The sequence below is a fragment of the Siphateles boraxobius genome, unplaced genomic scaffold (genome assembly GCF_051911475.1).
Source record: "Siphateles boraxobius isolate OS27281-9 unplaced genomic scaffold, OSU_SipBor_1 3, whole genome shotgun sequence".
Lineage (NCBI taxonomy): Eukaryota > Metazoa > Chordata > Actinopteri > Cypriniformes > Leuciscidae > Siphateles > Siphateles boraxobius.
The window spans coordinates 1,310,570-1,324,224 of NW_027508919.1; the positions used below are offsets into that span (position 1 = coordinate 1,310,570).

At 40.2% G+C, this 13,655-nt stretch overlaps 1 protein-coding gene across 14 annotated transcripts in view; it reads right to left on the reverse strand.

Moving 5' to 3' along the window:
* The window catches only part of LOC143756691 (protocadherin gamma-A11-like), a 225,419-nt gene that overhangs the window by 180,291 nt on the left and 31,473 nt on the right, over positions 1-13,655 (reverse strand). For 2 of the 14 annotated variants that reach the window (XM_077247314.1, XM_077247294.1), the window contains exon 1: positions 10,772-13,297. The exons of 9 other annotated variants lie outside the window; for them this stretch is intronic. In XM_077247314.1, coding sequence (XP_077103429.1) covers positions 10,772-13,147 — 2,376 coding nt within the window. In that variant the 5' untranslated portion in view covers positions 13,148-13,297. Of the gene's footprint in view, positions 1-542; positions 4,470-4,959; positions 7,483-10,771; positions 13,298-13,655 lie in introns of those variants that run through there. 3 more of the 14 variants (XM_077247313.1, XM_077247293.1, XM_077247315.1) reach the window with 2 other exon arrangements.

The window sequence follows — 13,655 nt, forward strand, 5'->3', positions numbered from 1 at the left end:
TCCTTGAAAAGGATAAATCATGTCCGCATTAGGTCCCTCAACCAAACATTCTCTTAGGATGTGAAAACAGAACCAGCTCAATTTCTATAACATCTACTCGTAACAGACACGACAGTATACAGACCTACATAGAATAAGAGCAAAACCTCAACAGCAAGAGACACTGCTTGTACAGCACCATGGACAGTAAACAAATATGTGACATTCCGACTAAATCCTAAAAATAATGATTAGAAAATAATTTACACCCTTAATAAAATTATTTTGAATAACAGAAAACAATAGGAATGCAAAACTGTAAATAAAATAATTAGAAAACATCAGTTTTCAGTATTCAAATTGACGCTCAAAAATGTTCGTCTACAAAAAGCACTTAAATAAGCCAAGCAATATTTTCAACAAGAGAGCCTTTTGACACTGCCACTCTGTAAACACTATGTATATATATATACACACACACACACACACACATATATATATATATATATATATATAATTATTTTATTTTTATTTTTTTATAAAAAAATCTTTGTTAGTCCTACCTGAAACGAATCGTTGATTTCCGCATCAAGTCCTTCAAGATCATCCACAGCGGACTGAGTCTTTTTCAGAGTCAGGTCAGCAGTCAGTGTGCCCTCATTATAAGATCTGACGAACTTGAAGTCACTAGTGCGCGAGCCCGTGGTCAGGTACGCGTCATAATTGTAAGCGCTGCGGAGAGTTCCCGCGCCCTCCACATCTGCGTAATTTGGAGGGAGATACGCGCTGGGAATGGCTACAGCTCCATCAAACAACAGTCTGGGCTTTCTCCTGCGACAAAACCTCACGGCCAGGATGATGATGATAAAGGTCAGGAAGAAAGTGGAAACGGACACCAGCGCGATGATCAAATAAAACGTCAGTTTGGAGCTGCTCTCGTCATGAGACATGTCTTTCAGTTCTGGAACTTCAGCCAAGTTATCTGATATGAGTAAATACAACGCGCACGTGGCCGAGAGAGAGGGCTGTCCGTTATCTCTCACGGACACGATAAGGTTCTGTTTCATGCTGTCAGATTCAGAAATGTCCCGCTGCGTCCTGATCTCCCCGCTGTGGACACCGATAGTGAAAAGTCCCGGATCAGTCGCTTTAATAATGTGATACGAGAGCCACGCGTTCTGTCCAGAATCCGCGTCCACGGCGATCACCTTGGAGACCAGGGAGCGCGCCTGCGCAGCTTTGGGAACCATCTCGGTCATGAAGGAGTTTCCTTCCGGAGAGGGGTATAATATCTGAGGGGAGTTGTCATTCTCATCCGATATGAAGACACTCACGGTCACGTTACTGCTCAGAGGAGGAGAACCGTTGTCTCTGGCTAACACGAGCACTTTGAAACTCTTCAGCTGTTCGTAATCAAACGACCTCACGGCATGAATGACCCCGGTGTCTCCGTTAATGGATAGAAAGGAGGACACCGGTGCGCCATTGACATCAGAGGACAACAGAGAATAAACTACAGTGCCATTCTGTCTCCAGTCCGGGTCTGTAGCTGATACTGAACAAATAGAGGAGCCCGGTTTGTTATTTTCTTGCACATGAGCTCTGTAATTCTGCTCCTCAAATACAGGTGGATTATCATTCACGTCAGCAACAGTCAAGTGAATATTCTTAGTGGAAGATAAAGGCGGAGAGCCCTCATCAGTAGCAGTGATTGTAATATTATAATCAGAGAGCAGCTCGCGGTCTAATTCACCTGTGGTCACCAGAGAATAGTATTTTTTGACTGAAGGTACGAGTTTAAATGGGACGTTTTGCTGAATGGAGCAGCGCACCTGTCCGTTATTCTCAGAGTCTCTGTCCTGCACATTAATGATGCCAACCTCTGTACCGGATAACGCGTTCTCAGGAACGGGACTATTCAAAGACTTAATCACTATAATTGGAGAATTGTCATTAACATCTGTAATTTCTACGATTACTTTAGTGTCCGAAGAAAGACCAAAGGCATCCTTTCCCTCAATAAGCATTTCATACCTTAATGCTTCCTCAAAATCAATGGGGCCTTTAACTTTAATCTCCCCATTGTTTTGATCTAGAGCAAATAGTACGTTCGCAATTCTCGAAATTCGGCTGAACTCATAAGTCACTTGCCCATTTTGTCCCTCGTCAGCATCTGTAGCGCTCACTGTCACTACTACAGTATCTACAGGAGAATTTTCAGGCAGACTGACTTTATAGACGGCCTGACTAAAGACTGGAGCATTATCATTAGCATCCAGCACAGTGACGTGTATGGCTACAGTCCCTGATCTCGGTGGAGTCCCGCCGTCTACCGCAGTAAGAATTAAAGTCACCTCTTTCTGATGCTCACGATCCAACTCTTTGTCTAACACTAACTCAATATTTTTGCCACCATCCACCTTTGTACTTACAGATAAAATAAAATGTTTATTATTTTCAATCGAATAGCTTTGTACTCCGTTCTTTCCTATGTCAGCATCATGCGCCTCATTCACGCGGAACCGCGCGCCTTTATCAGCATTCTCACTTATCTCAAGCTTTATCGTGTCTTTAGGAAATGTTGGCGTGTTATCATTAATATCTTGTATTTGGATAGTGACACGGTGTATCTCCAATGGGTGTTCTAGAACTAATTCAAAATTAAGAGCACAGGAAAGCCCCTCATTACAAATCTCCTCTCTGTCGATTCTCTCCGCTACGGTCAGTTCTCCAGTATTCAGATTAATGTCACAGTATCGTTTTATGTTACCTTCAGTATCAATGCGAGCCTTACGAGATGACAGTCTGTTCACATCGAGCCCGAGATCCTTTGCTATATTTCCAATCACAGATCCGCGTTTCATCTCCTCCGGGAAAGAATAGCTCACGTCTCCATAAGCGGTGTGCGCCATCAGCACGAAGAACAAAAGGCCAAACATCTCAGCAAAAACGCAGAACCTTTGAAATGCCTAATAAATTAAATCCAGGAACACAACAATATACATGTAAAAGGAAAACATAAATGTAAATCTAAATTACGAGTGTGGGCAGAAGTACAATGAGGCAGTCTCCGTCGACGATTTTCTATAATGAGGCGAGCTTGAAGCCCAGTGTGTGACATCAGGAGCAGGGTGGAGAGATGTGTACTGAACACACACATGGTTTTACAGGTGAACAGCGACACTATGAGCTAAAAGAAGAAACTGCATGATATGTCTGTCTTTTGAGAGAATTAAGTGCTGGAATGTACACCTAACTTGAATATATACTTAATTATTTTGAGAAACAAGAACAAGCAGCGACATTTACTGAAGAGTGGAAGAAACATATAAAACCACATAATTTAAGATACTAACGCAAAAACAGCGGTTTAGATTGCAAGTAACTATACTAGCTAATAACCCAAACACCAAGAATAAAGTCCGGTGCAGCACCACGGACAGCGACAGTTAAACCTGATCGATGCTATTTCCATTTCTACCTAAATGACATTTAAAAAAATTGCTGACATCGGAATTTATTTGCCTTTATAAAGACATATTTCACATAAAGGAGACATCGATGAGATAAACATAAAATCACATTTAAAACAGCAACATTTTGTCAGATTCGATTAATATCCGCATCCATATAAAGGCAAACAAAGCAACAATGAGAAAAAAATTATAAAATGAGTTCGACAAAACGATTGGTCAAGAGACCGAGTCAGTTTCAGATTTATTTAAAATGTCACCAACAGATAAGCTAGCATAAACTCTTCAAATAAAATAAAAATGCTACTGATGAAAAAATATTGCAAAACTCAATAGTAAGATTAGTCGTGAAACATGGTAAATGACTTACTATTGATCATACATGAGCAAAAAATAAATAAATGAATAAACTAGACTGATTTAACTAGCCTACATTTCAACCTCGTAAATGTTCATGCGGAGCCACGTGATCTTGCTTTTTTAAAGAGCCTGTTGTCAATGAAAGCAGTCAAATAATTACATATAGGCCTACACATTCAGTCTGTATATCCAGTCCATAACTATTTATCAAAAGAAAGTATTCGTTAGTCCTACTTTAAAGAGTCACTCATGTCCGCATTATGTCCTTCAAGATCATAAGAACACAAATTTGAACAATTTATAAAGAATACACTTGTACAAGACATCGCAAATGGTTGACTCTAGTTCATGGTCAATATAATAGCACAAAAATGAGGTAACCGCTCAACATCACCTGTTGTGTAAAGCGAACTGTGATGTCAGTCCTGAAAATGACACCATGAACAGAGTGGACAAAAACAATGTGTGCCAACGGTGGCACTGGTAAACAACAACATAGAGTTAAATTGGGAAACTGTCATAACCCTGGCAATAAATGGCAAAACTTGGATACAACACATGAAGTGACTTCACAGTATCAATGGCCCGGAACAACCAAATATTCTCGTAGAATTTAAAAGACACCAAGCTCGAATTGCAAGAACATCTGTTCGTAAAAAAAAAACAAAAAAAAACACGACTGTGTATATTGACATAGTATAGAGCAAGACCTCACTAGCAACAGACATTGTCTGTAGAGCACCACAGCAAATACAAATATGAAAAGTGCTTTAATATTTATATATATATATGTGTGTGTGTGTGTGTGTGTGTGTGTGTGTGTGTGTGTGTGTGTGTATATATATATATACACACATATATGCATACATGTATGTCTAAAATCAAACATTGTACATGTTCAGAAGCAGATTCGCTCATTTTGGCCCTGATTAACAAAATTACACAAAAAACAACTTGATTTTTTAAATAAATTATTTTAGGAAAATACGAACATTTTAGAGGGTAATTTTTAAGTCTGAAAAGCTACGTCAAAATCTACAAATATCACTGGAGTGAGCCACGTTTTTTTTTTTTTGTTATTGAGTCGTTTGCCAATGAAAACAGAACACAGATAAATATAAAAACTTTAAAGAAAACGTAGTCCTACCTGAAAGGAATCGTTGATTTCCGCATCGAGTCCTTCAAGATCATCCACAGCGGACTGAGTCTTTTTCAGAGTCAGGTCGGCAGTCAGTGTGCCCTCATTATAAGATCTGACGAACTTGAAGTCACTAGTGCGCGAGCCCGTGGTCAGGTACGCGTCATAATTGTAAGCGCTGCGGAGAGTTCCCGCGCCCTCCACATCTGCATAATTTGGAGGGAGATACGCGCTGGGAATGGCTACAGCTCCATCAAACAACAGTCTGGGCTTTCTCCTGCGACAAAACCTCACGGCCAGGATGATGATGATGAAGGTCAGGAAGAAAGTGGAAACGGACACCAGCGCGATGATCAAATAAAACGTCAGTTTGGAGCTGCTCTCGTCATGAGACATGTCTTTCAGTTCTGGAACTTCAGCCAAGTTATCTGATATGAGTAAATACAACGCGCACGTGGCTGAGAGAGAGGGCTGTCCGTTATCTCTCACGGACACAATAAGGTTCTGTTTCATGCTGTCAGATTCAGAAATGTCCCGCTGCGTCCTGATCTCCCCGCTGTGGACACCGATAGTGAAAAGTCCCGGATCAGTCGCTTTAATAATGTGATACGAGAGCCACGCGTTCTGTCCAGAATCCGCGTCCACTGCGATCACCTTGGAGACCAGGGAGCGCGCCTGCGCAGCTTTGGGAACCATCTCGGTCATGAAGGAGTTTCCTTCCGGAGAGGGGTATAATATCTGAGGGGAGTTGTCATTCTCATCCGATATGAAGACACTCACGGTCACGTTACTGCTCAGAGGAGGAGAACCGTTGTCTCTGGCTAACACGAGCACTTTGAAACTCTTCAGCTGTTCGTAATCAAACGACCTCACGGCATGAATGACCCCGGTGTCTCCGTTAATGGATAGAAAGGAGGACACCGGTGCGCCATTGACATCAGAGGACAACAGAGAATAAACTACAGTGCCATTCTGTCTCCAGTCCGGGTCTGTTGCTGATACTGAACAAATAGAGGAGCCCGGTTTGTTATTTTCTTGCACATGAGCTCTGTAATTCTGCTCCTCAAATACAGGTGGATTATCATTCACGTCAGCAACAGTCAAGTGAATATTCTTAGTGGAAGATAAAGGCGGAGAGCCCTCATCAGTAGCAGTGATTGTAATATTATAACCAGAGAGCAGCTCGCGGTCTAATTCACCTGTGGTCACCAGAGAATAGTAATTTTTGATTGAAGGAACGAGTTTAAATGGGACGTTTTGATGAATTGAGCAACGCACCTGTCCGTTATTCTCAGAGTCTCTGTCCTGCACATTAATGATGCCAACCTCTGTACCGGGTAACGCGTTCTCAGGAACGGGACTACGCAAAGATTTTAAACGTATCTCAGGAGCATTGTCATTAACATCTGTAAGTTGAATTACAACTTTAGCGTCACTGGATAAACCAAATCCATCTTTTCCTTCTACACGTAATTCATAAACAGCTTCGTCCTCGAAATCAAGTGCACCTGTAACTAGAATGTCACCTGTATGTGGATCTACCGAGAACAGCTTTCTAGCTCTTTCAGAGATACGACCAAATTCATAGGTCACTTCTCCATTTTGTCCCTCGTCAGCATCAGTTGCGCTCACTGTCACCACTACAGTATCTACAGGAGAATTTTCAGGCAGACTGACTTTATAGACGGCCTGACTAAAGACTGGAGCATTATCATTAGCATCCAGCACAGTGACGTGTATGGCTACAGTCCCTGATCTCGGTGGAGTCCCGCCGTCTACCGCAGTAAGAATTAAAGTCACCTCTTTCTGATGCTCACGATCCAACTCTTTCTCTAGCAGTAATTCCAAATTCTTTTCTCCGTCTACATTTGAATTTATAGCCAGTTGAAAGTTATCATTTTTTTGTAGGTTGTATTTCTGAACTGCATTCTGTCCTACATCAGCATCATGAGCCGAATTCAAGCGATAGCGAGTACCTCGGTCAGCAGACTCTCTAATTTCAAATGTGATCAAATCCTTTGAGAAAACAGGCGAATTGTCATTAATATCCTGAATTTGAACTGAAACACGGTGCAGCTCTAAGGGATCCTCGAGCATGAACTCAAATTTTAAAACACATGAAACCCTGTCGCCACAAACCTCCTCCCTGTCGATTCTCTCCGCTACGGTCAGTTCTCCAGTATTCAGATTAATGTCACAGTATCGTTTTCTGTTACCTTCAGTATCAATGCGAGCCTTACGAGATGACAGTCTGTTCACATCGAGCCCGTGATCCTTTGCTATATTTCCAATCACAGATCCGCGTTTCATCTCCTCTGGGAAAGAATAGCTCACGTCTCCATAAGCGGTGTGCGCCATCAGCACGAAGAACAAAAGGCCAAACATCTCAGCAAAAACGCAGAACGTTTGAAATGCCTAATAAATTAAATCCAGGAACACAACAATATACATTTAAAGGAAAATATAAATCTGAATCTAAATTACGAGTGTGGACAGAAGTACAATGTATGAGTCAGTCTCCGTCGACGATGTTCTATAAAGAGGCAAGCTTGAAGCCCAGTGTATTACATCAAAAGCAGGGTGGAGAGATGTGTACTGAAGTCTAATGGTTTTTCAGGTGAACAGCGACACTGTGAGTTAAAATAAACAAACTGCATGATATATATTTTTAATCTCTTGACAGAATTAAGTGCTGGAATGTACACTGAATTTGCCATATGCTTAATTATTTTGAGAAACAAAAACAAGCAGCGACATTAACTAAAGATTGAGAGATAAATACAACAACAACAACAACAACAACAACATTTAAGTTAATAATAATAATAAAAATTATTAATTAAAAACCAGGTATAGAAGGCTACATTATTTATGAGCAAAATCCCCAAACGTCAAGAATAAATGCGGATGCAGCACCATGCACGGAGAGCGACAGTAAAACCTATTCAACGCTATTCCCATTCCTAATTAAATTGTATTTAAAAACTGTTGATGTCGGAATTAAATTTCCCTTATAAGCCACATTTCACATGAAGGAGACATCGAGGAGAGAACGCAAAATTACATAAAACAGCAATATTTTGTCATAGATTCGATTACAAAAATCCGAGTCAATATAGGCCCAAAAAGAGATGTTAGAAAAAACGTTAAAATGCGCTTGACAAAACGATTAGTCAAAAGAACAAGTCAGTGTCAGATTTATTTCTTTAAATGTGACCAAAAAGGCTAACTGCAAGCTCAGTGAATAAAATAATAGCGACTAAAAGTTATGCAAAACTCAATAGTAACACGACTTCTGAAACATTACACAGTTAATCATAGCAAAATCTAAAAATAAATTAGACTAATTTATACATTTTTTAGATTTTAAAATGAACCTCACAAATGTTAAAGGTATTGTAGGTAGAAATCCCCAAAAATACTTTTTTCCAATTTTTTTCAAACTGTCTTTATATATCAATGCATAATTAAAATGTAAGTACTCTGGAAAATAAATTATAAAAATCGAGTGTCTGTAGTTCTCTCAGGACTGTAATAAACACAGCTCATTATTCCATTCGGGACGAAAGAAATGATTGGCTGGGGCGACTGTCACTCTCCCTCGCTACCATGGATACCACCTCTGCTGATACAGGAGGAGCCCAAATGCGCGCACCCGTTTGAAAAGGAACGGAAGCTAGTAATAACAAACAATTATGGCAGAGAAAGAACAGTCACAATTCTCAGTAACGTTACCTGCATATAGAGGCAGCGAAGTCAAACGAGTTAAAAAAAGGAAGACAGTATTTGAAAAGGCTATGAACAAAAAGTCTTTGGATAAATAAAGAAATCATCAGAGAGTCGGCGTGGCTTTCCAGCGTCGGCTACTACTGAGTGATCTCAAGGGGCTGAAAAGTGACTCCATGATGGCTTTATTTCTGCTGGACAGGTAATCTTGCTGTTTTCATTTTGATGGCATTTATTGTTTCATGAAGCATGTATCACTAGCACACCTAACTACCTAATATTAGCTACCTAACGTTACGTAGCATAACTAACGGTACTGGCTTAGCTATGACAGTGTAACTTTGGTGTCGACTAGTATAACGTTACTGTTAGTGAGCCAGGGTTGAGGAACTTGAGACGATAAATAAGCAATAGGCCTATCTGCAGTCGAAAGCTGTTTTATTTAATTTCGCCGAATCTAACTTTAGGTTAAAAAGTTTAGGGGATCTATTTTTATACCTAGCTTTACCCTCTGCCTAAACTGTGTTCCTATTTTCACCGTGAACTCTACCTACTCCGTTTTTTCACGTTTGGTTTGTTGTTATATGCTCTACATATGTTTACATATGTCTTTATGTTGTATCTGTATGTGCTATACAATATATGTTGTGTGTGTGTGTGTTATATTATCTTATTGGGTCTGCAATGCAGTTGTGAGAAGGTGTTTGAGTGTATGTAATTCAGTTTATCTGTAAACAATCTTATGTTATGAATCTTACAAATTCACCTTCATCACAGTGTAACTGATAGTAACGGCAAACGTGTATCAATGAAGCTATTTATAGCTTTGCCTTATATTGAGTTTGATTCCGTTACGAGCTAGTAAAATATTTTAAACTTTACAAGTATCGTTATGCGAGCTGAATAGTGAGTACTAACAGCCATGTTAATTGTTTATATTCATACTGATAAAGTTAGTTATTTTATTACTTGTGATTCTGACATGATGTCACTACATCTGGTAAAGCTGGTAAACACGTCCGACTCTTCCAGCTGAGCGAATGGCCGGGATCGCGCGTTCATTTGTTTTGGGGGCGTGGCTTTGGAAGGAGCCGAGTAGGGAGGGAGTGGGAGTTAATGGCATAATGAGCTGTGTTTATTGTAGTCCTAAGAGGACTACAGACACTCGATTTTTATAATTTCTTTTCCAGAGTACTTACATTTTAATTATGCATTGATATATAAAGACAGTTTAAACAAATTTTGACAAAAAGTATTTTTGTGGATTTCTACCTACAATACCTTTAATGTGTCTAAAAGCACTTGAATGAGGCGCGCGATCTTGCTATTTTAAAGAGTATGTTGTCAATGAAAGCAGTCAAATAAATTGCATATACACATTTACTCTGAAATCCAGTCACTACCTCAACCGTTTATCATAATCTGTTTGTCTACAGCGAACTGTGATGTCAGTCCTGAATAATGACACCATGAACAGTGTGGAGAGAAACAATGTGAATGCCAAAGGTGGCACTGGTAAAAAACAACATAGGGTTAAATTAGGAAACTAATTTAAGTTCAAGTTCATTTTTCAAGAGCATCTATTCTTTAAAACACGACTGTATTTAGACACAGTATAGAGCAACAAAAAAAAACTCATCAGCAACAGACACTGTCTATACAGAACCATGGACAGCAAATATAAATATGCCCTTTTTATCTAACTTACTATCCAACATTTATTTTATTTTTTGACACGACGGGAAGAAAAAAACAAAAAACAAAATAGCCTACAGAGAAACTATTCACACCGAATAGGATTACTTAATAACAATTGTTAACATTTCTGAAATCACTTTAAAACATTTTTTAAAACAATTTGGCCGTGATTTATACAATTATATATAAAAAATATACAAAAATAACTTGATTGTGTATTAAATAAATAATATGTGAAAACACTGACATAACTTTTCAGACTTCAAATGGACCCTCTAAAATGTTCAAATCTACAATATCACTTGAGTGAGCCACGTATTTTTTTTCTGGCCAATGAAAGCAGTCAATATAAAACACCATAAATATTAAATCTATTTAAAAAAAAAGTTAGTCCTACCTGAAAGGAGTCGTTCATTTCCGCATCAAGTCCTTCAAGATCATCCACAGCGGACTGAGTCTTTTTCAGAGTGAGGTCAGCAGTCAGTGTGCTCTCATTATAAGATCTGACGAACTTGAAGTCACTAGTGCGCGAGCCCGTGGTCAGGTACGCGTCATAATTGTAAGCGCTGCGGAGAGTTCCCGCGCCCTCCACCTCTGCGTAATTTGGAGGGAGATACGCGCTGGGAATGGCTACAGCTCCATCAAACAACAGTCTGGGCTTTCTCCTGCGACAAAACCTCACGGCCAGGATGATGATGATGAAGGTCAGGAAGAAAGTGGAAACGGACACCAGCGCGATGATCAAATAAAACGTCAGTTTGGAGCTACTCTCGTCATGAGACATGTCTTTCAGTTCTGGAACTTCAGCCAAGTTATCTGATATGAGTAAATACAACGCGCACGTGGCTGAGAGAGAGGGCTGTCCGTTATCTCTCACGGACACAATTAGGTTCTGTTTCATGCTGTCAGATTCAGAAATGTCCCGCTGCGTCCTGATCTCCCCGCTGTGGACACCGATAGTGAAAAGTCCCGGATCAGTCGCTTTAATAATGTGATACGAGAGCCACGCGTTCTGTCCAGAATCCGCGTCCACGGCGATCACCTTGGAGACCAGGGAGCGCGCCTGCGCAGCTTTGGGAACCATCTCGGTCATGAAGGAGTTTCCTTCCGGAGAGGGGTATAATATCTGAGGGGAGTTGTCATTCTCATCCGATATGAAGACACTCACGGTCACGTTACTGCTCAGAGGAGGAGAACCGTTGTCTCTGGCTAACACGAGCACTTTGAAACTCTTCAACTGTTCGTAATCAAACGATCTCACGGCATGAATGACCCCGGTGTCTCCGTTAATGGACAGAAAGGAGGACACCGGTGCGCCATTGACATCAGAGGACAACAGAGAATAAACTACAGTGCCATTCTGTCTCCAGTCCGGGTCTGTAGCTGATACTGAACAAATAGAGGAGCCCGGTTTGTTATTTTCTTGCACATGAGCTCTGTAATTCTGCTCCTCAAATACAGGTGGATTATCATTCACGTCAGCAACAGTCAAGTGAATATTCTTAGTGGAAGATAAAGGCGGAGAGCCCTCATCAGTAGCAGTGATTGTAATATTATAATCAGAGAGCAGCTCGCGGTCTAATTCACCTGTGGTCACCAGAGAATAGTAATTTTTGATTGAAGGAACGAGTTTAAATGGGACGTTTTCCTGAATGGAGCAGCGCACCTGTCCGTTATTCTCAGAGTCTCTGTCCTGCACATTAATGATGCCAACCTCTGTACCGGGTAACGCGTTCTCGGGAACGGGACTGTTAAGAGATTTAAGTGTTACTCTAGGGGCGTTATCATTGACATCAATAACATCTATTATTACTGTACCATGACTCGCTAACCCTTGTCCATCTTTGGCTTGAATTGGCAGCTCAATTAAATTCTCCTCCTCATAATCAATGAGTCCTGTTAGTTTAATCTCTCCAGACAACGAATTAAGAGAAAATATTTCCAGAAGGCTTTCGGATAAATGACCAAATTCATAGGCAACTTCTCCATTTTGTCCCTCGTCAGCATCAGTAGCGCTCACTGTCACCACTACAGTATCTACAGGAGAATTTTCAGGCAGACTGACTTTATAGACGGCCTGACTAAAGACTGGAGCATTATCATTAGCATCCAGCACAGTGACGTGTATGGCTACAGTCCCTGATCTCGGTGGAGTCCCGCCGTCTACCGCAGTAAGAATTAAAGTCACCTCTTTCTGCTGCTCACGATCCAACTCTTTATTAAGAACGAGCTCGCCATATTTTCTTCCATTTGAACGCGTTAATACACTAAGAAGAAAGTGTTCACTGTCTTGCATTACATATGTCTGCACTGAATTCAGACCAATATCCGCATCGTGGGCTTCATCTAATAAATAACGAGATCCTTTGTCCGCTGATTCCCGTATTTCGAATTTTATCACACTTTGTTTGAACTGTGGTGAATTATCATTTATGTCCTCGACATTGAGAATAAAGCGGTGTAGTTCTAATGGATTTTCCAGCACCATTTCCTGATTAATAACGCATAAAGCTTTCTTTCCACAAATCTCCTCTCTGTCGATTCTCTCCGCTACGGTCAGTTCTCCAGAATTCAGATTAATGTCACAGTATCGTTTTCTTTTACCTTCAGTATCAATACGAGCCTTTCGAGATGACAGTCTGTTCACATCGAGCCCGAGATCCTTTGCTATATTTCCAATCACAGATCCGCGTTTCATCTCCTCCTGGAAAGAATAGCTCACGTCTCCATAAGCGGTGTGCGCCATCAGCACGAAGAACAAAAGGCCAAACATCTCAGCAGCAACTATTGAAATGCTTAATAAACTGAGCAGAAATTACATCCAGATAAACAACACATATGTAAAATAAAACACAAAATGAAGAAATTTAGAAAAATAGACTGACTGCCTAATATACAGTCCTTCTGTCACTGTAGACGATTTTGTATAACGAGACGAGCTCGAAGCCCAGTGTATGACATTAGAAACAGGGTGGAGAAATGTGTACTGAACACACAAGTTGTTTTGCAGGTGAACAGCGACACTATGAGTTAAAGTAAGAAACTGCATGAAATTCTCACAGACAATTCTCACAGAATTAAGTGTTGTACACAGCGTGTGTTGTGGACTCATTCAGCAACTATATACTTTAATTTATTGTAATGCAAATGTTTAGCTAAGCAAAAGACAACAGCAACATACTCCGAAGAGGAGAGAAAAAAACACAAACCCAGATTGTATATTATTAAAAATAAATAAAAATAATAATAAAATAAAAAGCCATGGAGGGGTAGAGAGATAC